Below are 20,985 nucleotides of genomic sequence, written 5' to 3' on the forward strand. Positions count from 1 at the left end.
AGCTACTATCAAAACCACCGAGGTTCTCAGTTTCTCTTCCTAGTTATCCCACTGCGAGGCCACCACGCTGGCCTGCAAGGAGGTGTGGGTTGATCCCAGGGGACAGCTGCCCTCATACCAGGCCTAGACCAAGGCTGACCTGCTCCCCCCAAGGCACGGAGGTGGACGTGGATGCGTAGGTCCCTCGTCCCCAGACTTGCACACGGCAAGGAACAGCAACATGCTCAGGTGCACAACCCCCCATTCAGCTGCCCCTCCTCCTCCCCACGTCCCCCGCCCCTCACCCAGATTGCATCTAGCCCACTTTCTTGCCCCATCCTATGGCTCAGATACTGTCTGCCATGGAGGCAGACAGCCTGGATTTGAAACGTCAGTACAGTTACTTGGCCTCTTTGTATCTCACCTTCCTCATCTGTAAAATGGGGATAATAAAGGAAAACTCATGTAGGGATGATCAGGTGAACTAAGGTGTGCGAAGTGTATGGGGAGGGGGCAATGGTTGATGGAACTGTTATCGTTGTTATTCACAGACCACGAACCCTCCCCAACACCTTTGCCGAGGCCACACAGCGCACACTCTGTAGAGCAGAGAAGACCACCCATGCCCTCCCCACTGATGCCCACCACCTACCCAGAGCTGCCGGCTCACACACACCCCCGCCAGGCAAGCGGCGATTCCGATCCCGGATCCGCTCCTTCGGAAGGAGCCAGCCCCCGCCCCACGTGGAGTCCAGGACTCCGGCTGGGGCGCCCGAACAGTGACTCCCTCAGCACCTGGCGCGGTCCATGCGCGCCGCGTCTCGCTGGCATCCGTCCCCCGCAGCCCCCCCCCCCCAACACACACACCAGTCTCCTTTCCTCCTATTCTCTCCCACTTGGGAATAGGGCAGAGGGTGCAGCCGGGGCCCGTGGGGTCCCCCGCGTGAGCCCAGTCGGCCGTCACGCACCCCCTGCTGGAGCCCGTGCCGCCCGCCCGCCGCGCCGGGGCCGTTTAAACGGGCCAAGTTGTGGCGGCGGCGGCGGCGGCGGCGGCGGCGGCGGCGGCGGTGCGAGTCTCCCAAGTCCCCGCCAGGCGGGCGCGCGCTGGAGTACGCGGGTGCGCGGCTGGGACGGCGGGGCGGGGGCCTGGGACCCTCGGGCGGGGCGGGGCACGCGGCCGGAGGCTCCACACCTCCTCACTGCCCGGCTCAGCCCGGCGGGCGCAGCAGCAAGCCGGGCGCGGGGCCGCCCCGGGGGGCGCGGGCGCAGGTGGCCCAGCGCCCTGTGGAGCCCCAGGGTCCTGCAGCTGCGGCGCTGGGCAGGTCGATCGGGGATCGATACAGCTCCGGCAGCACCATGTCTCAGGCAGCAGAGGCCCCGCCAGCCGGCCGGGCAGCGGTCCGAGGTGGCCCGGCTGGGGCGCAGTAGCGGCGAGGACGTGTGCGCGGCCAGGAGCCCCCCAGGCCCCCGCCCTCGAGACCCAACTCCAGCCCCGGCCGGAACTAGTTGGGCCGGCTGCGGAGAGCCAGGCTGCAGGACCACCCGCCCACCATGCCGGCGGTCAAGAAGGAGCTACCCAGCCGCGAAGACCTCGCCCTGGCTCTGGCCACCTTCCACCCGACCCTGGCCGCGCTGCCACTGCCGCCGCTGCCCGGCTACCTGGCGCCACTGCCCGCCGCGGCCGCCCTGCCCCCAGCCGCCTCGCTACCAGCCGCGACCGCGGGCTACGAGGCGCTCTTGGCCCCGCCGCTCCGCGCCCCGCGCGCCTACCTGAGCCTGCACGAGGCCGCCCCGCACCTCCACCTGCCCAGAGACCCTCTGGCCCTCGAGCGCTTCTCGGCCACTGCGGCCGCGGCACCGGATTTCCAGCCGCTGCTGGACAACGGCGAGCCGTGCATCGAGGTGGAGTGCGGCGCCAATCGCGCGCTGCTCTACGTGCGCAAACTCTGCCAGGGCAGCAAGGGTCCGTCCATCCGCCACCGCGGCGAGTGGCTCACACCCAACGAGTTCCAGTTCGTCAGCGGCCGCGAGACGGCCAAGGACTGGAAGCGCAGCATCCGCCACAAAGGTGCGGCCGCCGTGGGGGCGCGGGCCTCTCCGGTCCCTCCCTTCTGCTCCCCGAGGACCCGTGGGTCCGGACCCCCCTCGTCCTGCCACCTGGGAGACTCCATCTCTGCCTAGAGAGGGCGCTGCGACTCCGGGGCCACCGCAGAGACGCCCCCTCCCCCCAAGCACGGTCGCCTTGGTGGACCCGGGCAGAGCGCCCTCGGCCTCCGCGGTCCCCCCAGCGCTGGCCGCACGAGCCGGCGGCTCCTTCCGTCCGGAAGGTCTTTGCGGGATTCCTGGGCCTGAGGCTAACGGGGAAGTTTACGGGAGCTCGGGAGAGCGGGCGGGAGGCCGACTGGGCGGGGTACTCCCCTGCGGGGTCGAGGAGCCACCGGTTCTGGCGGGAGTGGAGGGGCACACGTGCGGCCGGGTGCGGACGCGCGCTGGTAAAGCGAACGGCAAGGTGCAGGGGTGGCGCAGGCAGGTGGGGGGCGCGAGGGCGCGCGTCGGGGCGGGAGCGCGCGCGGAGCCGAGCGGCGGCGGGGCTGGGAGCAGCCGCTTGGGCTCCCGCAGGAGTCTGGCTCCGAGGGCGCGACGAGCGGGCGCCAGAGCGGGCATGCGGTGGGGGAGAGGGGGTGAGCGCCAGGCCGGGGGTGGGGGGTGGTTAGAAAGTTAGGGGCCCGGTCACGCTCGTCGACTTTGGGGCTCGCGGCTCCATGAGATCAAGCGCAGCCCCGGGTCCCGACCGCGCCGCTCACCTGCGCCGGGCCCGACCCTCCTCCGCCCAGCTCCGGGTTCCGGCGGACCGGCTTGGAAAGCGTGGAGCGCGGGAGGAGTGGCGCAGGGGGAGGGCAGAAAGCCGCCCTCCGTCAGGGGAGGGCGCTCGCCGGATCTTGAGTTTCTGAGCTCTGCAGATCCCCGCGGCGTCCGCGAGGGTGGGCTGAGCGGCGAGGCCTGGCGGTGGGTTCGGAGGTTGGACGGAGGCGGGTGTTCGTAGTCGTGGTGGGAGGGAACCTGGCCTTGACCCTGACAGCGCCCCGGAAGCGTGCCCGCGTGCCCGGCCCCACCTGTGCCCGCGCCGCCCCTCACTGGTCCTGCCTCGGCTCTCCTCGCAGGGAAAAGCCTGAAGACGCTCATGTCCAAGGGGATCCTCCAGGTGCACCCTCCGATCTGCGACTGTCCAGGCTGTCGAATATCCTCCCCGGTGGTGAGATGCGGGAGAAAAGTTGGGGCTTCGGGGTCTTGTTTCTCCGCTGCGGAGCTTGTGCCTGTATTTTCTAGGATCAGTCCTAACCTCAACCCTGCCGATGGGCAGGAGGGAGCCCCCAGCGACTAATAGAGGAGACGGCTTTGGGTGGGAATCCCGGGGCACCAGAGCCCTCCCCCCTTGATGCAGGGCAGGGTCCTGCCTATCCTGGAATCTCTCCTTGGGAGTCTGGGAGCTGCTTCTCCTGAGGTCCTGGGGACAGCCCACGGTGTGAAGGATTCCTCCCTGGACAGTGTCACCTGACTGGGGCTTGGGGACTTTGCCTTGTCACAGATCGGGAGGGGGTCACCATGTCAGCTGGCCCGGCCTGGGAGAGGGGCCAGTCCTAAGGGAATGCTCGTTCTGGGATGTGACAGTGTGACAGTGTCGGCTGGCCTGGATGTACATTTTGGGGTGGCCACAGGCTTGGATGTGAGTGACGTGCGTCTCTGGGTGCCCAGGGCTGGAGCCCTACAGGGCAAGTTCCTAGATGTCCAGGAGTGTCTGGGGATACAGCCCGGCTGGGGGCACAGGAGGTGCAGTGTGGGCCTTGGGTGTCAAGAGAACTGCAGCTGGGAGCTGGTGTGGGGCCTGCAACCTAGTGTAGACATCTCTTGACCCCTCATTAGCCTAGGGGAGCAAGAGAGACGGGGCCTGTGCCTGCCCCTGAAGCACTGCCTTCCCCATCGCGTGCCCTCCAGGCAGCAGTGGTTGGAGGGTGGACCTGAAAAGGAAGTTTCACCTTGAGGGGGACAGTTTGAGCCCCTGGGGGAGAGCCCATTAGGGCCATGGCTCCTGGCACCACTCAGTAGCCCCGCTGCCAGGAAGGCCTGAGAGGACCCTGCAGGCCGCCTTCAGCTTGTTTACTTTGGACTGGCGGTAGGGTGGGGGAGGGGATGTCCTGGATTCCTCGTGGGCCCTGGGGGTGGGCAAGCCGGGAAGCCACACACAGTCCTGTAAAGACACACAAGTTGGGCAGGGGAAGAGGACGCAGCTGAGCCTCCCCACGTGCCCACCCCACACACTGTCTGGCATGAGCTCGCCATACTCACAGGCATGCCCGCCCCCAGAGCCCCCCCAGAGCATGTACACAGGCAGCCCACCTTTGCCCGCTGCCACCATACCTGCCTGGGGCAGGAGGCTGAGCTCTCGCTCCCCTTCTCAAGTAGCTGGTGCCCAAGAGGACACCCTCCAGGCTGGTCTGGGTTTTCTGCTCGGGTGGGCGGAGCCCTGCCTCTCCCATCATCCCCTTTTGAAGGTCTCCCACAGGAGGGGGGTGGGCAGGTGGCCTGAGCACAGCATCAGTCCCCTCTAGGACACTGCTTGGCAGGGCTGCCTACCTGTCAGGGGCTCCCAGGCGCCTGCCCTGCATGAGGGATGCCTCGGCCCTGGGCCTGCCTCTTCTGAGCCTCGTCCCTCCCAGGCCCGTCCCTGCACCCCTCCCTTAGGAAGGAAGGAGTCTCACGGACCCCCTTGTCTTTCCAGGCCCCACCTTTTCCACAGAGAGACTGTTTTCCCCAGGTCCACAGGTATGTGCACACTGCACGGTCACAGAATATGGGTGTGCACACGGCGCAGGGGTCACGCAGCGGCCTCCACACACCCACTCTCGCTGTCTGAGGAGCCAGTGCTTGGCTGGGGCAGGGGCTTAGCGCCCAGTTCTTAAATTTGTGTGCTGAGCCGGGGCGAGCAGCTGAGGTCTCCGGTGTGCCTGGGAGGCATGTGTGTTCCCTGTCCTTGGCCGGGGTCAGCAGGGCTGCCCATCCTGGCCCCTCTTCCTCAGCACCCCCCCACTGGGGCCATCCCAGGCCGCCCTAGCTGGTCTGGCCGCACCCCAAGCGGCAGCCTTACTGCCCTGTTTCCCTCTCCTCTTCCTTGTCCCACAGATGAGAAGCAGAGAGAAATGCATTTACTTTTCTCTAAAGAGAACAGTTTAATTAAAGCGGAAAGGCAGGACAGGAGGTCCTCTTGCTTGGGCTACAGCAGGCTAGAGAACGACAGAGCCGAGGGGGCTTTGCAGCTGAGCACACTCCTGACAGGCCAGGGCTGTCGGGAGGCCTCCCCCAGAGCCTGGCCTGCAGAGGCTCGGGGCCCAGATGGGCAGTCACCCCCCCTCCCCCTCCCCCGCCTCGCCCGAGCTCTGCTGTCGCTGGTGTCGCTGGTGTAGCCCTGAGCCAAGGCCAGGCTCTTGCAAGCACAGGGCGAGCCCCCTCGTCTCGCAGGCCTACCCCGGCTCCTGCCCCACCGACGCCACCCGTCCCCGGCGCTGCCCAGTCCATCTTGCTGAGTGTGTGCTGCGGAGCCAACCACGGGGGGCCTCCTGCGTGGATGTGTGAGGGCAGGTGTGGCAGAGACTGGGGCTCCCAGACCCTGTCGGGGGCACTGCCCAAATGTGGGGCTGGGGTGAGCCGTGTGTCTGCAGGTGAGGGTGTTCTGGGTCTGAAGAGAACCTCTCCTCTGGAGGGCAGCACTGTGCGGGGAGGGGCGAGAGCCCCCTGGACACCTTCTTCCCCAAGCTCCTGCGTGTGGCGGGGACGCGTTGTCCTGGCAACAGGAGGGCGGGGTCCTAGGAGGCCCCTGCCACCTCCCTGAACCGGTAACCTGTTATTAAATAAGAAAGAGCCTCCCGCCCACCAGAAAATAGGAACTTTTCTTCCCTCGCTGGCAGGTGCCATCCTGTGCGGGGGCCCTGAGCGTGAGCCTCCCGCCTGTGCGCGGGCTCTGAGTTCTTCTGTGGAGGCCCTGCGTTGCTCCCCGCTCACGTTGCGGTCGCAGGGCCGGGAGAGGTGCGCCTCGTGGGAGAACTCCGAATCTTTTAGTTCCTAACCCAGGGGGGAGACACCCCCCCACCAGGGCCCGTGGGACAAAGGGTCTCAGCTGCCAGGTGACCTGTGAACCAAAGGCCTGCAATTTGCCCGGGGTCAGCTTCAGCCCCCCCTGAGCTGGCTCCGTTTGGCACTTATCATAGAAAGTGGGCTTGGCACGGGTGGGGGTTTCACACAGAGTCAGGGGGGTTGCCAGGCAGACGTGCAGGCAGAGGTAACTGCACGTTGAACAGGGATGGGACCCACAGCGTCCCGCGGGTACTCGCGGCCCCTCGGGGCTCCCTGGAGCTGGGAAAGCCGCGCTGGTCTCCAGCAGGCGAGTGCCTGTGGAGGGGCCTGGGCCGAGTGTGGAGTCCCGACAAGGCACTGCCCACACCCCAGCCCCCAGGGTGGAGTGGAAGGCAGTCTCTGCAGGGGTTCCTGGTGGAGGCCTTGCCCCCTGCTCTTGTCTTGGCCTCTGGCCGGTTGTGACGGTCCTGGAGGCTGGAGGCCCCTCTGCTGTAGGCGCCCAGGAAGCTGAGCGACCCGGTTTGGCCTAACCTTCCTCTCCCACTCCCTGTCCAGAACCGGGGGCGGCTGGCAGACAAGAGGACAGTTGCCTTGCCCCCTGCCCGCGTCCTGAAGAAGGAGCTGACCCCCAGCTTCTCAGCCAGTGGTGACAGTGACAGGAGTGGCCCGGCCTGTGGGCAGCGGCTGGGCTTGAAGCAGGAGGACGACCCGCATGTCCGTATCATGAAAAGAAGGTGCTTCAAGGGCCAGGGTGGGAGGGCACGCGGGCTCTGGCAGGGTGGGGACATCAGAACTGGGGTCTCCAGGCAGCCGAAGGCCACATCAGGCTTCGGTTGGGGGGCCTTTGCCCTGGGGATAGGGCCCCGGTTTAGCTTGCTGTGTCTCCGTGGACGCTGATAGCTGCCACGGCTGAAACAGAACCTGGACCCCCGGGGACATGCCACAGGATGGCTGCGAGCCCACCTTGCCCCCGCCTGGGGGCCGAGTGTCGGGCCAGGACTCGGTGGCATCTCCGGGGAGCAGGCACCACCAGTGGTCACGGCCAGAGCAGGCCAGGGAGGGTCGTTGGCCAGGAGGCCCGGAGCCGCTGGGTGTTGAGGAAGGAAGGCGTCTCTGGGAGGGGGGTCTGGTGGCACCACAGCCAGGCGGGGAACGGGGAGCTGGGCGGGCCCCACGCCCGCTCTCACCGGAGTGGCCGCGCCCCGGCTCCTACTGTCCCTCCCAGGCTTGGGGCCACCCTTCCTGACCTCCCACCTTCTCCCCTCCCGACCGAGGCCCCTCCCTCTGTCCACTCGCCCCTTTTCCCATCCATCCATCCATCTGTCCGTCCATCATCTGTCTGTCCAGCATGTCTTGTGCATCCCCAGAATTGTAGGCCCTTTCTCTTCCTGCTTGGTCTTTTTTTTTTTTTTTTTTTTCCCTGCGGTACGCGGGCCTCTCACCGTCATGGCCTCTCCCGTTGCGGAGCACAGGCTCCGGACGCGCAGGCTCAGCGGCCATGGCTCACGGGCCCAGCCGCTCCGCGGCATGTGGGATCCTCCCGGACCAGGGCGCGAACCCGTGTCCCCTGACTCAGCAGCGGACTCTCAACCACTTCGCCACCAGGGAAGCCCCTTGCTTGGTCTTTTAACATGTTCCAGTTTCTCCTACCCTAACCCTAACCGTCCGGGCCCCTCGAGACACACACCCCCGCCAGCCCCCACTCCCACCCGTGCTAAGGTGAAGCACCACGTGGGCCTCCCACTGCCCTCCGTCAGCCCGAGGGCCTTTTCAGGGGTGCTGCTGGGATGAGAGCGCGGGCACAGGGCGGAGCTGCTTCCTTTCTTCACCTCTCCTGCCTCTGCTGCGTGATGGTCGCTTTCAGGAGGCAGGTTGGCAGCAGCTGGGACCCAGGGGCCACCACTGGAGCCAGCAGGGGCCATGGGGCTCATTCCCTGCCCGGAGCAGCTCTAGCAACTAGGAATTTGGTTCAGTCACAAGAGTGGCACGTGCGGAGGAAGCCACAGCCCCACCCCCAGCACAGCACGGGGGCTGCTCTGGTTCCACTGCAACAAGCAGCAGAGACCCGGGCTCTCAGTCCTGCCGCTTCCCGATTCCTCTGTCTGGTGAGGCCAGGAGCTGGCTCCTGCCCCGCGGGCCTGTCCTGGCGGCAGCCACAGGCCTGTTGAGGGTGCTCTGAGCCAGCCCAGTTCCCTTGAGGCTGGCGCTCCAGGGCAGACACAGGGCGTGCCACACACACACACACACACACACAAACACACACACGTCCTGCTGTCCCCGTGCCGAATCCTGGAGGCCACACTGACCCTCTGCTTCTCTCTTTGCAGAGTCCACACCCACTGGGATGTGAACATCTCCTTCCGAGAGACGTCCTGCAGGTAGGGCCGGGCCAGGCTGCCCCCACATGCTGTGCATGGGCAGGACAGAGCCTTGTTGCTCCACGTCCCCTGGGTCTGCTTCTAAGTCTCTCCAGCCTCCCTCCCCTCCTCCTCTCCTTAGTCCGTCATCTGTCTGTTGACTTGTGCCTAGGCTGTGACAGCAGCACGGCCGTGGGTGCTGGACTGCCCAACCCCGAAGCCAAAGGGCGCTCCCCCTCGCACATTGAAGCCCATCTGTCCAGAGCTAAGGCCGTGACCAGCCCCTCCCACCCTCCCAGAGACCCACTGGGATGTGAGAATGGTGATGTGTGAGTGGGGTCTTGAAGGATGCATAGGAGTTCACTAGGGAAAGGGGACGTCTGCAAAGACATGGAGGAGGGAGGGAAGGGGAAGTGAGGAGGGAGGAAGGGAAGCTGGTAGGCCTGGCTCAACTGGATGCTAAAGGGCCTTAGATGCTGGGACTGTTGGCATTGTCCTTCAGGCAGTGGGGGGCCACTGAAAGTTCTTGAGCAGGGGAGTAACCGGTGTATGTTTTGACAAGGTCCTGCTGGAGGCCCCGCCCAGCAGGCTGGGGGTTTGCTCCGGTCCATGGTGATCCAGGCATGGTGGAAGCAGAGAGGCTGAGGGGGCTGCCAATCCAAGATGTAGTAAGGAGATAAAAATGAGGGAACCTGATGAGGAGGTTGGGGGGTGTTGGGGAGACCCAAGTCCCCCGTTTCAGAAGGGCAGGGGTGGGCAGTCTGTGGGCAGAGCCCAGGCTGTGGTGCCTGTGGTGTCTGCTCAGTGGGGTCAAGTCTTGGCCCAGTGCTTCCAGGGAAGGCACAGGAAGGGCCCAACCGCGCAGGCAGTGGGCGTCCAGCACTGAGTGGCCCCACTTGCTGCCTGGCTTTGTGCCAGATGTGTTATTATTATTAATTAATTAATTTATTATTATTATTATTTTTTGCGTTGGGTCTTCGTTGCTGCGCACGGGCTTTCTCTAGTTGTGGTGAGCGTGGGCTGCTCTTCGTTGTGGTGCGTGGGCTTCTCATTGCGGTGCCTTCTCGTTGCAGAGCACGGGCTCTAGGCACGCGGACTACAGTAGTTGTGGCGTGCAGGCTCAGTAGTTGTGGTGCACGGGCTCAGTCGCTCCGCGGCATGTGGGAGCTTCCCGGACCAGGGCTCAAAACCGTGTCTCCTGCGTTGGCAGGCGGATTCTTAACCACTGCGCCACCAGGGAAGTCCCAGATGTGTTGTTATTTACATTTCTGAGAATGTCTGGGTCCTGGAGCCGAATGACAATGAAAGCGTCTTTAAACTTCTCTCCACCTCGTTCTGAAGCCGCTGCTCAACCGATCATGTTTATGAGCCGTCATGAACACTGATGACGTTTTATGAGCCTTTTACTTGGGAAGCTACATGATAAATTTGTCAGCGAAGCCTGTAGGGAAACCCCAGGCTGCTCCTCCCCTGCCTGTAGCCCCCTGCTCACCCTACCTGGCCATGGGATGTAGGAGAAGGCCCAGGTGTCCAGACGCAGGGAGCCCCTAGCAAGAGGCCAGGCCCCAGTGTGAGGGGGCTCCTTCGGCCTGGCACAGGCGCTCAGAGCAGCTGGGCTGATTTCCTGGACTTTACCAGAGGGGAAACTGAGGGGCTCAGCCAAGAGGACTTACAGCCCACCTGCCCCCCGCAGTCCCCCACTGCACACCCCGGCGTCTGGCCAGGGAGGGCTGGGCGAGCACGCGGCGCAGCAGCCTCACACTGACCCCACCCCGGCTCTGTCTTTGTCTCTTCCCGGCTCCTTTGGCCCTGTCCATGTGTCTTTCTGTCTCTAGTCTGCTGTCTGTACTTCAGGCTCTGTCCATCTCTTTGTCTGCTGTTGCCATCCTTTCTGTCAGTCCAGTAGCGCCTGTCCGTGTCTGTCTGTCCATCTCCGTCTCTCTGGTCATCGGACTTCATCCATCGATCTTCATCTGTCTGTCTGTCCATCGGTTCCATCCGTCGGTCCATTCGTCCCCATCCCTCTGTCTGCATGACTGCAGTGAAACACCTGCCTGGTTGGAGCTCCCCCTTAGGCCCCACGCATCCTGGGCAGCAGGCAGGAGATGTGGCCCCTGCCCTCCTGAGGCCCCTGAGCTGGCCCGGAGATGGACAAGGGCTGGACAGTGTAGCCGGCACTGGAGGACCCGAGGGCCCCTCACGGGGAGACGGGGTCTGAGGGTTCACACGTATTCAGTCTGGCGTGTACAAAATTTCTTCGCGGTTCTTTATATAAGGCCTGGCGTGAATGACACCAGGCTTTATGTACAGTGAATGACGGAGTGACCACACAGGTTTTCTGGGCCAGGCCGGCCAGGCTGTCCTGGGGCCCATGGGGCAGCCCCCCAAGGCAGGAAGCAAGGGTTTGGTGGGTGGACTGTGCCCTGTTTCCCACTAGGCTTCACCTCCATGGGGCTGCAGCACCACCCGAGTGCCTGAATGACCGGCGAGTGAAAGCAGTGCTGGCCACGGTGGTGGTGGTGGGGGGGCAGACCCAGTCCCCGCGTGGGGCACTCGGCTGGGGATTCACGGGGAGCAAAGTGACGGGGCCTGACCCTGGGGAGTTGGTCCCCCTCCTGCAGGAGTCCTAGGGACACCAGAAGGGGGTCCCCTCAAGGGAGAGCTCCGTGGCAGCAGCAGCCCTGCCACTAGGCACCCGCCGCCCCCTCCCTGGTGCTGAGGACAGCACTTCTCTCTTCCACCCCCCACCCCACCCCCCGCCCCCACATTGATGAGGAGGATAGAGGGGGTGAGAATCGCTGCCAATTAATCCCATAAAGTACTTATTCCCACCCCACCTGCCCTCTTATTCGCATGCGGGGGGGCCTTCTCGCCTCCAGGGAAAGGGGGTTGGGGGTGGGAGAGAGCCGGCATCAGGGTCTCCCAGAGGCTCTAGAGTCCAGCCCTGGAGGCTTCGGAGCTGAAACTGATCTGCTTAGGGGCCAGCTCTGGATTAGCCTGCTCCAGCCACCCAGGCTGCGGGGAGGGGGTGCTGGGGGCTATTTAATGAGGTTTAGGGTTGGTTCCCAGGTCACTCAGTGGAGGCCCCCCTTGCAGTGGCCCAGACAGGAGGCTGCTCCGTTACAGGTGGGCTGGGGAGCGAGGGTGCCGGGGAGGGAGTGCTGGCATGTCACGGGGGGGGGGGGGGCTGGGGTCCCTCCGTGCTCCTCTTCTGTCGTATCCCAACTTCCTGCCACTCCTGGCCGCATCTGCAGGGTGGCGAGTGGCCCTTCCCTGCGCTAAGGGAGATGCTCTCAGAGCCCCAAGAGCAAGCGGGTTGGGGGACCATTCCCTCCCTCTTTTCTCTGGGGTTCTGTGATACAGGCATTGAGCTGATTTGACGGGAAGAGAAATGAGGGAGCAAAGTTAAATTTGTGTTCATCCCAGGGTTCTTGGCGGGGAACCCTGGAGAGAACAGAGTGTCCTGAGCACGGGCACACCGGGGACCGCGGTGAGCATCTGTGTCTGTGTGTGTCTGAAGGCCTGGGTGAGTGTGCGTGCGCCCATGTGTCTCCCTGGACACACGCACACCTCATTGGCTGCAGACTTTGCTCTCAACCTCGGTTTCCTTATTTGAAGAAATCGAGAGTCCGTGGGTGGTTGCAAGTTTAGCACGTGCACAGGAGTGAGTGCTGGGCCTTTCTGGCAGCCTACACCCCAGGAGCACGCCCCCCAAGGCAGGAGGCAGGGACACCGTGGCCAGTCTCTCTGGAGAGAGAGCACTGCAGGACAGGGCCAGACTTGCACTCCAGACAGACCCTCCCCGGGAGCAGCAGTGCGGTCTGAGGGCGAGGCCTCCACGTCCAGCAGACACTTGGCAGGTCCTGGTGGGCCCAGGTGGGGCCTGCGTAGGTCAGGGTGAGAGCCCACACCCACCAGGGAATGGAGATGCTCACAGGCGAGCTCAGTCAGGAGCCCCACGGGGTCTCACCTTCCCCGTCTGCTTCGCTGCAGCCAGGACAGCGACCTTCCCACCCTCATATCCAGCGTGCGTCGCAGCCGCCACCTCGTTATGCCCGAGCATCAGAGCCGCTGTGAATTCCAGAGAGGCAGCGTGGAGGTCGGCCTGGGAGCCTCAGGTGAGGGGCCAGGGCAGTGCCGGGGGCTGAGGACGGGGCTGCCCGAGCCAAGGCAGCTCAGCGAGAGGACGGCCGCCCCACGGCCCTCCCTGCGTGTCTGCCCAGCGGCTCTGGATGCCGCCGCCACCCCCAGCAGCCTTGGCGGGCGGCCAGGGAGGCCAGCGGAGGCGGCGGGAGGGGGGCGAGGCCGGCTGTCCCCCGGGGCTCTGTGTGATGGTAATTGTGTTAATCCCGGCCAGCCGGGCAGACAGAAGGCGGAGGCGGTGGCTCCACCGTGGCTGCTGCTGCTTCGGGGGGCTTGGAGTGGCCGAGGCCCCAGGGGCAGATGAAGGCAGGACAGTCAGGGAGTGCAGGCCTCAAGGAGGCTCAGAGGTGCACACCTGGGAGCGGCTCCTGGATGGGCAGGGACCCGCTCTGCACGCACGGAGTGCCCACCGACCCCACAGAGCCAGGGGCCCCAAGAGGGAAGGGGGCCACGCCCTGAGAGGAGGGGGGCTGCGGCCTGGACCTCAGCAGGGGTGGGGCGGGAGGGTGCTGGCCCAGGAGCTCTGTCCCTGAGGATGGGCGGCTCCTGGTGACAGCAGGAGCTCAGAGGGAGGGACAACTTGGGGACCCACGAGGCACCAGTGCAGAGAGTGGGCGGCACGGCTGAGCTGTGGCTGAAGGTGGGGGGTTGCTGAGAGGAGGCGGCAGGGGTCCCTTGCTGCCCTATGGACCAGGGCAAACCCGGGAAGTTCCCAGCAGTGGCTGCAGCTCTCAGGAAGGCTGGGCAGGGGATGGTCCACCGTCCTAGGACACCTGAGTATCCCCATCAGGGCCTCCAGGTGTGCCTGTGCCTAGGTAGGCCTCTGGGGGAGTGCTGCTTCTGGAGCCGTGTTGGGGGCGCTGAGCAGGTGGCTGATAAAATCTAATTGCCCCATCAATGGGGGGAGCCTCCGGAGCCCCACAGTGGTTGAGATATTCTGAGCCGCCAGGCCCCCTGCTGCCTGCACACGTGGAGACCTCCCCATGGTGCGTGGCCTGAGTGCGCGTGTGCGCCCTGGGCCCGGCCAGAGGCCTGGGTATCCACTCATGCCCATGTGACACGCGTGTATCAGGGTGCCCTCACTCTCTTCATGCTCAGGTTCAGGGCCCGCATAGGAGCGCTTCAGGGGTCCCACGTGGTCTGCATGAAGCACCACGTGTGTCCTGTGTCCAGGGTTCGTCCGAGTCCTGCCCTCCTCTTGGGACTCCACTTCTCATCGGCTCCCACGTCTTGCGGCCGGCCCCTGGGTGGAGGCCTTTGCCCGTCCTCACCTCCCCGTGCTCCTGGGGACGTGTCAGTCCTGTTCTCACCCGGGCAGGAAGGGTCAGGAGGAAAGGGCTTGGGGCTGCCCTGCAGACATCTGGTGACGGTGTGTGTGTCTGCTTCTGGCTGCCCCGGGGGTGTCTGTGAGTAGATGTGGCCTCGTGAGGGCCTGGTGAGCCCCAGACCCCCACAGCAGGAGCCCCCTGTGGCCATGGGCCTGGTTCTCACTGCGGGTCCCCCCCACAGTGAGGTGCTCCCCAGCACCTCTCCCAGGCAGAGAGGAGCCCCACCCCCAGCGTGGAAACTGGGAAACTGATCGCAGGGAGGTGAGAGCCCTGGGTCATTCCCTGGGTCCAGGAGGCGTGCGTACAGGGTGGGGTGTGGGCAGCAGGTGTGGACCCAGCCCAGACCCACCTTCCCGCCTGGCACAGCTGGACGCTGCAGCCCTGCTGGCCCTGCTGGCCGGAGACCCTTTGGCTTCCTGAGGGGCCTTGTGCTGGTTGAGCATCCCCCACCCATCCTGCTAGGTCACTGAGGTAGGACCCTTCATCTGGGCAGTGGGGACCTCGTCCTCGTCCCTCTCGGGGCAAGGCCTGGGGCTAGGCCACTGAGCCCCAGCCAGTGGCAGGAGGTGGCCGAGATCAATAAGTTATTAGCACCATTCTGTCAGCTGTAAAGTGGAGATTGATCGGCACTCTGCTGCCGCCGCACTTCCCCACCTGATAAAAATGACAGATTAAAAGAATAAGGGAAAGGAATTAGGCTCTGGAGCTGAGGGCTGGCCTTCTCGGGGGCTCCCCAAGGTGTCATGGTGCGCCCGTCACCCACCCACCCACCCACCCAGAGCCCCGTGAGGATGGAGAGGGGGCCGGGAGCACGGGGTCTGGACGGGAGGCCGGCACTGTGGTGGGTTAGGGCAGGTAACTGTGGTGGGTCCAGGAGACGGAGCCAATCGCTGAGCTGTTCCGCAGAGACCTCCCAGGCCTTGGGCTCGGGAGGGAGCCTGGCGTCTGGGTGCAGGGGCTGGGATGGATGAGTCTGGTTTGGATGTGGGACCTGAGAGAGGACTTCAGGATGGGGGGGCTGGGGCGGGGCCTGGGTCACGTGGGGGGCTGTACGCAGTGGGTGAGGCTGCTTGGGGTGCCCCTGGGGGCTTAGCCCAGCTGGGCAGGTGGGCATGTGTGTGACAGGCCAGGCCAGGGTGGTGGCTCGGGCTTTCTGGGGGCAGTGAGGGGTGTGGCCTGGGGGCAGGGGCCCAGGAAGAATGGATGAGGCAGGTGTGCCAGGGCCTGTGGCCTCTAGGAAGGGCTTGGGGTACCCTGGCATGGGACCCTGCACTGCCGGTCCTCACCCCTACCCTAGGAGGAGAGGTTGGTTTCCAGTCAAATCAGGGTGCTGAGGAGGGCTCCTTATTCTGCAGAGGAGACTAGTCTGGCTGGTGCTGGCAGCATGGCACCTGTGGGGTCCCGAGTTGCTACCTGAGGCCGTAGCTGTGAATCTCCCATCGTATCTACACGCACACAGTCCAGAGCCCAGGGTCTGGGCCGTCCCAGGCCCTCGCCCTGTCCCAGCCCCGCATGAGGGACCCCGGGCTGGGCACGGCTTTAACCTGGCCGGAACCCACAGGCACCCCTGAGGAATGAGGGGTGTGGTTCCGGCCTGAGCTCTTCCCGCCCTGGCCCCTACGAGCCCTGAGAGGCGGGGCGGGGTTCACTGTGCCCTCCCCCAGGTGACCTGCTGGGCAAGAGGCTGGGCCGCTCCCCCCACATCACCAGTGACTGCCCTCCGGAGAAGAAGGCCCGAAGCAAGTCCCCTCCAGGTGTGAGCCCGACCCCTGGGGGGTGGGGAACAGGCACTGGAGAGGAAAGGGGACAGCCTGGACCCTCTGCAGGGCAGGGTCAGCACAGCAGCGGGTTCTAAGAGGGGAGCCCCCGCCTCTCCCCCTCTGCTGTGTCTGAAGGGAAAGACCCCCTCTCCTGTGCTTGCCCAACACAGAGGGTCTGTTGCTTCCGGAACTAGGGCCCGGCATGGCCCCCGAGGATCATTACCGCCGGCTGGTGTCCGCCCTGAGTGAGGCCGGCACCTTTGAGGACCCTCAGCGTCTCTACCACCTGGGCCTCCCCGGCCACGGTACGTAGCCCCTCCCCACGCATGAGAGTCCACCACGTGCGCCGGACTCTCCCTGTCCTGAGACGTCTCTGCTCACCCTGCAAAGAGGCCCTGGGGTCCCTGGCTGCTGACAGCAAGGCTGGGGTTGGAGGCAGTTCTTTCGGCCCCTCAAACCTCGAAAGCCCTTGTAGGTGGGCAACGAGGCCCAGCTCCTCCTCCCTCTGCCCAAGCAGCCGCTTGTTTGGGTGGATCTGGGGGAGGCCCCCCGCAACAGATCTCCCGCAGACTCTCCCAGCTGGGCCTCGAATGGCCACTGTCACTTCACAGATGAGGAAGCTGAGTCTCAGGGGAGCCCACGCGAGAGTGGGAGGTGGGGGTTTCCCCAGGCCCAGCGCACGCAGGTCCCCGTGGCCCCTGCTCTGGACGGCACCGTCTGGCGAGTGCCAGGCCCCTCCTCGGGGAGGCCAAGAGCAGGACAGCAGTCAGCCCCTGAACGTCCGCCGTGGACGTCCGTCCAGAAGCAGGATGGGCGACGGTTCAGGTTTGGCCGCCCGGCCTTCACGGCCTTCACTGGTGCTCGGGAGGCGCTCCGGCCAGAGGCGCCACGCCCATCCCACCCGGCTCCCAGACAGGACGCTTGGAAGCCCCCCTGCCACCGCGAGGGCGCAGTCCGGCACCCTGTCCAGCTGCACCCGGGCTTTGCAGACCCCAGTCCCGGGGCTGGGGCCGGGGGCTTGCCTTTTCTGGCTGGAGCTGGGTGAGAGGGTGCTGGGAAAACGGGCCGGATTTCCTCTCCTTACACAGGCACTGTCCCCCAGGGCAGTCAGGCACCAAGAGCCTGAATAATTCACCAAATGTTAATAATTTAAAAATCTTCCTTTTTAATTGCTTTCCCTGCCCTGCCTGGGGCCGGCTCCGCTGGCCTGCGCGGGGAGGGGCGATGGCCGCGGGGAGCGGCGCGGACTCGGGCTGTCAATCAGGCCCCCGCCCGCCGCCCCCGCCCGGAGCCGACGGTAAATAACCCAGGCCGCGGGCGGGCGGGGGCGCGGGGCCCTGCCGGGATGGGGATCGATGCGGGCGGCCGCGCCGGCTGGGCTCTGCGGCCTGGCACACGGCCCCAGGCAGGACCCACCTCCGCTTTTCGGGTAATTAATTTATAAACAGGCGGTGGCGGCGGAGCCTGCACAGTGGGGGGGCTGCGGGGGGAACTGTGAGGTCCGGCCCTGAGCAGGAGAGAGGGCCAGGGGTGGGGAGCCGAGTGCGTCGACCGCACAGTGGGCCCGGGTGTTACCTAGGAGGGGGTTGGAGACCCGCCCCAACTCCTGGACAGGTCCCACTGCCCTCACTCTGGGGCCTTTGCACGACCCCTCCCCTCACGGGCCCTGCAGCCTTGCTCGCGGCAGCCTCCACTCTGGTTCCTGCACCACCAGACTCCCCTGCGTGGGACCTTTCCCTCTCTCCATCCCAACCCCTTTTCTGTTCCTGACATCCCCGTATCCCGTACAAATGCTCACCTGGCCCCCCTCCCAAGACCGGTGGGTGCCACCAGCCGGCCTTGCGCTGGGATGTCTGGTGTCGGCCCTGCCCCGTGGCCTTCTGTTTGTCTTTCTGTCCCGGTGACGAACCAGCAGGGTCGGTGGGAGACTGCTCCGGGTCTGCGTGTCCTTGGCCTGTGTACTACAGGGTGTGGGGACATGGGGGCCTGGTGGGGGCTGCCCTCTGGGTCACTGCTGCTGCCGCCCCCTCCTCAGATCTCCTGAGGGTCCGGCAGGAGCCCAGCGGCCTGGAAGTCCACCTGCCCTCATCCACAGCAGGTCAGCGTCGGAAGCAGGGCCTGGCTCAGCACCGAGACGGCACCGCCCCAGCTGGCGCCCCATCCTTCTCAGAGAGGTATCGGGGTGCCTCCATTTCAGAGAGACCCCTACATTCCCTGTGCTTGTTTCGGGGCTACAGAGCTGCGGTTGGCAGACCTATCACCTGGTTTCTGCATGTGAGGTCCACAGCCCGCACTTCCCCTTCGCCGCTGTACAGCCGCAGGGTCCTGAGTGGACCGGGCACTGTGCTCGGGCCTCGGTTGCTGGCAGCTGGGCAGAGGCCCAGAACATTTCTGGGGTAGAATGTGTGGGGGTGACCATCCCTCTGGGTGGGGTGTGTTTCCACGGAGCAGCTGTGGGGCCCGCTGAATCAGGTGCCCCTGAGACAGCTGAGGGCTTTGCTCCCCCAACAGGTAGGTGAGGGAGCTTGACGCAGATGAAGGGGAGCAGTGCGAGGTCTGGGAACCCCGAAGTCGGAGAGCTGGGGGCGGGGAGAGCCCCCCAGCATCACCGATTCAGACATCGGAGCCGCTGGCAGCACAGACGAGGCCTCCGGGGCTTGTAGGGGCCGGGAGACCCCAGGAGGGGGCGGGGGCGGAAGGACTTCGGAGGCTCCCTGCCCCTCCCGCCGGGAGGCCGCGCCCGCGCCCGCGAGTTGTTGGCTGTAGCCGCCGCCTCCCGGACCGCGGCTAATTGCGCCGCGTCCGCGCAGGGTCGGCTAGGGGCAGGAGCCGCGGGGGCGGGGGCCCCAGCGCGGTAATTACCGCCACAGTCGCCGCCGCCCGCCGGGCCAGCGCCTCCGCGCCGCCGCCGAGATTAATTGGCGCCGCCAGCGGGGGCGGAGGCGACCCGAGCTGCGGCGGGCGCACATCGACCGCCCGCAGGGCCGGCAATTAGCAGAGGCGGCCGGAGCGGGGGGCCGCGGGGGCGGGGGCGGGGGCGGCAGTTCCGGGAAGAAGGGGCCGCGGGGAGGGGGCCCGAGCCTGCGGCGCGCGCGGCTCACCACCCTGCCGTCCACAGGGAGTTGTCGCAGCCGCCCCCCTTGCTGTCGCCCCAGAATGCCCCCCACATCGCCCTGGGCCCCCACCTCAGGCCCCCCTTTTTGGGGGTGCCCTCGGCCCTGTGCCAGACCCCAGGTGAGGAGTAGGCTGGTGCGCGATTCTGCGCCCCGGAGGTTGGGGGGGTGGGGCTGTTGGTGCGGGGCCATCCGGGTTCGTCTGTCACAGACCGCGTGTCCATCAGTGCTCCCGGCGAACCCGCCCCTTCCCCGATGGAAGCCAAGGACAGACCAGGGCGGGCTTGGGTGGCCCGGGACCACTCGGCCACCTGGCCTCGTGGTCTGTCCCCTTCCCACCAGGCTACGGCTTCCTGCCCCCTGCCCAGGCGGAGATGCTTGCCCGGCAGCAGGAGCTCCTGCGAAAGCAGAACCTGGCCCGGTAGGTGCTTCAGCCGGGGGCGGGGCGGCGGCGCGGGAAGTGTCACTGCCGAGCTGGCTGATACTCCGCGGTCTGTCTCCACGGCCAGGCTGGAGATGTCAGCAGAGCTGCTGCGCCAGAAGGAGCTGGAGAGCGCGCACCGGCCGCAGCTGCTGGCACCCGAGGCCGCCCTGCGCCCACCCGACGGTGCCGAGGAGCTGCAGCGGCGCGGGGCCATGCTGGTGCTGAGACACAGCTCCGCGCCGCTGCTGGCCCTGCCTCCCCAGGGACCCCCGGGCCCCGGCCCCCCCACCCCGCCCCGGGAGCCTGCCCGCCGAGCTCCTCGGAAGGGGGGCCCCAGCCCTGCCTCAGCCCGGCCCAGTGAGCCCAAGGAGACCACAGGGGCTGGGCTCTGGGCGCAAGACGGCTCTGAAGATGAGCCCCCCAAGGACTCAGATGGAGAGGACCCCGAGATGGTGGCTGCTGGGGCCCAGGGCCCCATCCCAGGCCAAGCCCCTACTGGAGGGACCAGCTCTGAGGGGAAGGGGCTTGCCTCAGGGTCCATGCTGCCCCCTCCACTGCCCCTGGGCTTGCCCTACACGGTCAGCCCCTACTTCCACACAGGTGGGCACCCCCGCCGTGCCTTTAGATTCCTCCATGGGGTGGAAAGAGACCCAGTCCGCCATCGCCCACCCAGGGTCTCAGGGAGGGCGTGCACGGGGAGAAAAATCCCTTTCAGTCATCAGTCCAACATTTCTGAACAATTAGGGCGAGCAAAGGTCAGCAGACAGGGGTGGGAGCATAGGAAAGAGCTGGCCAGAGTCCTAATAACACTCTACCCCCAACCCAGGCGCCACGGGGGGCCTCTTCATGGATGGGGAGGGGGCCACAGCGCCCGAGGATGTCAGCAAGTGGACAGTGGACGACGTCTGCAGCTTTGTGGGCGGCCTGTCCGGCTGCGGAGAATATGCACCGGTGAGGGGCCCCGCCCAGGATGGTCTGAGCACCCCGGCTACGCAGCGCTGCTTCCCACCCCAAATTTCTCCTCAAAGACTGCGGGGGTGGGGGCACTGGTGCACACCCCACCCCCTCTCTTTGTCAGTGCTTCCGCCTCCAAGGTGGGACACGCGCCCAACACAGAGGAGACTTTCATCTGACACTTTTTCCTGCTGCGCCGACAGCTCCTCGTGGCTCTGCTTTCTCTGGAGAGCTTTGAGGCCACCCCGGGACACACAGCCCTGGCACTCACGCCCTGACACTGTGCCCCCCACCCCCAGGTCTTCAGGGAACAGGGGATCGATGGGGAGACCCTGCCCCTGCTGACAGAGGAACATCTCCTGACCACCATGGGGCTGAAGCTGGGGCCTGCTCTCAAGATCCGGGCCCAGGTGAGCGCCTGCTGGGGACAGTGGTCTCCAGACAACGGAGGGGCAGCACTGAGGCTCTTCGTGTGGCTGCAGGGTTGCAGCCCCGCAGGCCCCATCCAGGCCCGTCTCTCCACAGGTGGCCAAGCGCCTGGGCCGGGTTTTCTATGTGGCCAGCTTCCCCATGGCTCTGCCGCTGCAGCCACCAACACTGCGGGCTCCCGAGAGGGAGCTCAACTCAGCGGAGCAGCCCCTGTCCCCAGCACCGGCCCCCTCCCCCTATGGGGGCGTGCAGCCGCCTGCCAGCCGGGCCTCACCCGAGCAGAATGGAACCACGGTTCTGCTCCCAGGGCCCGCGGACCCCTCCCAGCCTCTGTGCTGAGCTGGTGTCAGACCCCCCATCCTTCACTGCCGG

At 65.9% G+C, this 20,985-nt stretch overlaps 1 protein-coding gene across 1 annotated transcript; it reads left to right on the forward strand.

Annotated features, from left to right (window-relative positions):
* Window positions 1-1,530: 1,530 nt before the first annotated feature.
* SAMD11 (sterile alpha motif domain containing 11) lies at window positions 1,531-20,952 on the forward strand (the record flags this gene model as incomplete). Its single annotated transcript, XM_079696946.1, has 14 exons — window positions 1,531-2,047; window positions 3,141-3,232; window positions 6,661-6,839; window positions 8,433-8,483; window positions 12,456-12,580; window positions 15,598-15,687; window positions 15,864-15,998; window positions 17,729-17,867; window positions 18,812-18,927; window positions 19,149-19,227; window positions 19,316-19,830; window positions 20,057-20,181; window positions 20,484-20,594; window positions 20,710-20,952. 14 exons carry the CDS (start codon window positions 1,531-1,533, stop codon window positions 20,950-20,952), a joined length of 2,517 nt encoding a protein of 838 aa, XP_079553072.1.
* Window positions 20,953-20,985: the final 33 nt, after the last annotated feature.

Source organism: Hyperoodon ampullatus (assembly GCF_949752795.1).
Source record: "Hyperoodon ampullatus genome assembly, chromosome: 2".
In the NCBI taxonomy this organism is placed as follows: Eukaryota; Metazoa; Chordata; class Mammalia; order Artiodactyla; family Ziphiidae; genus Hyperoodon; species Hyperoodon ampullatus.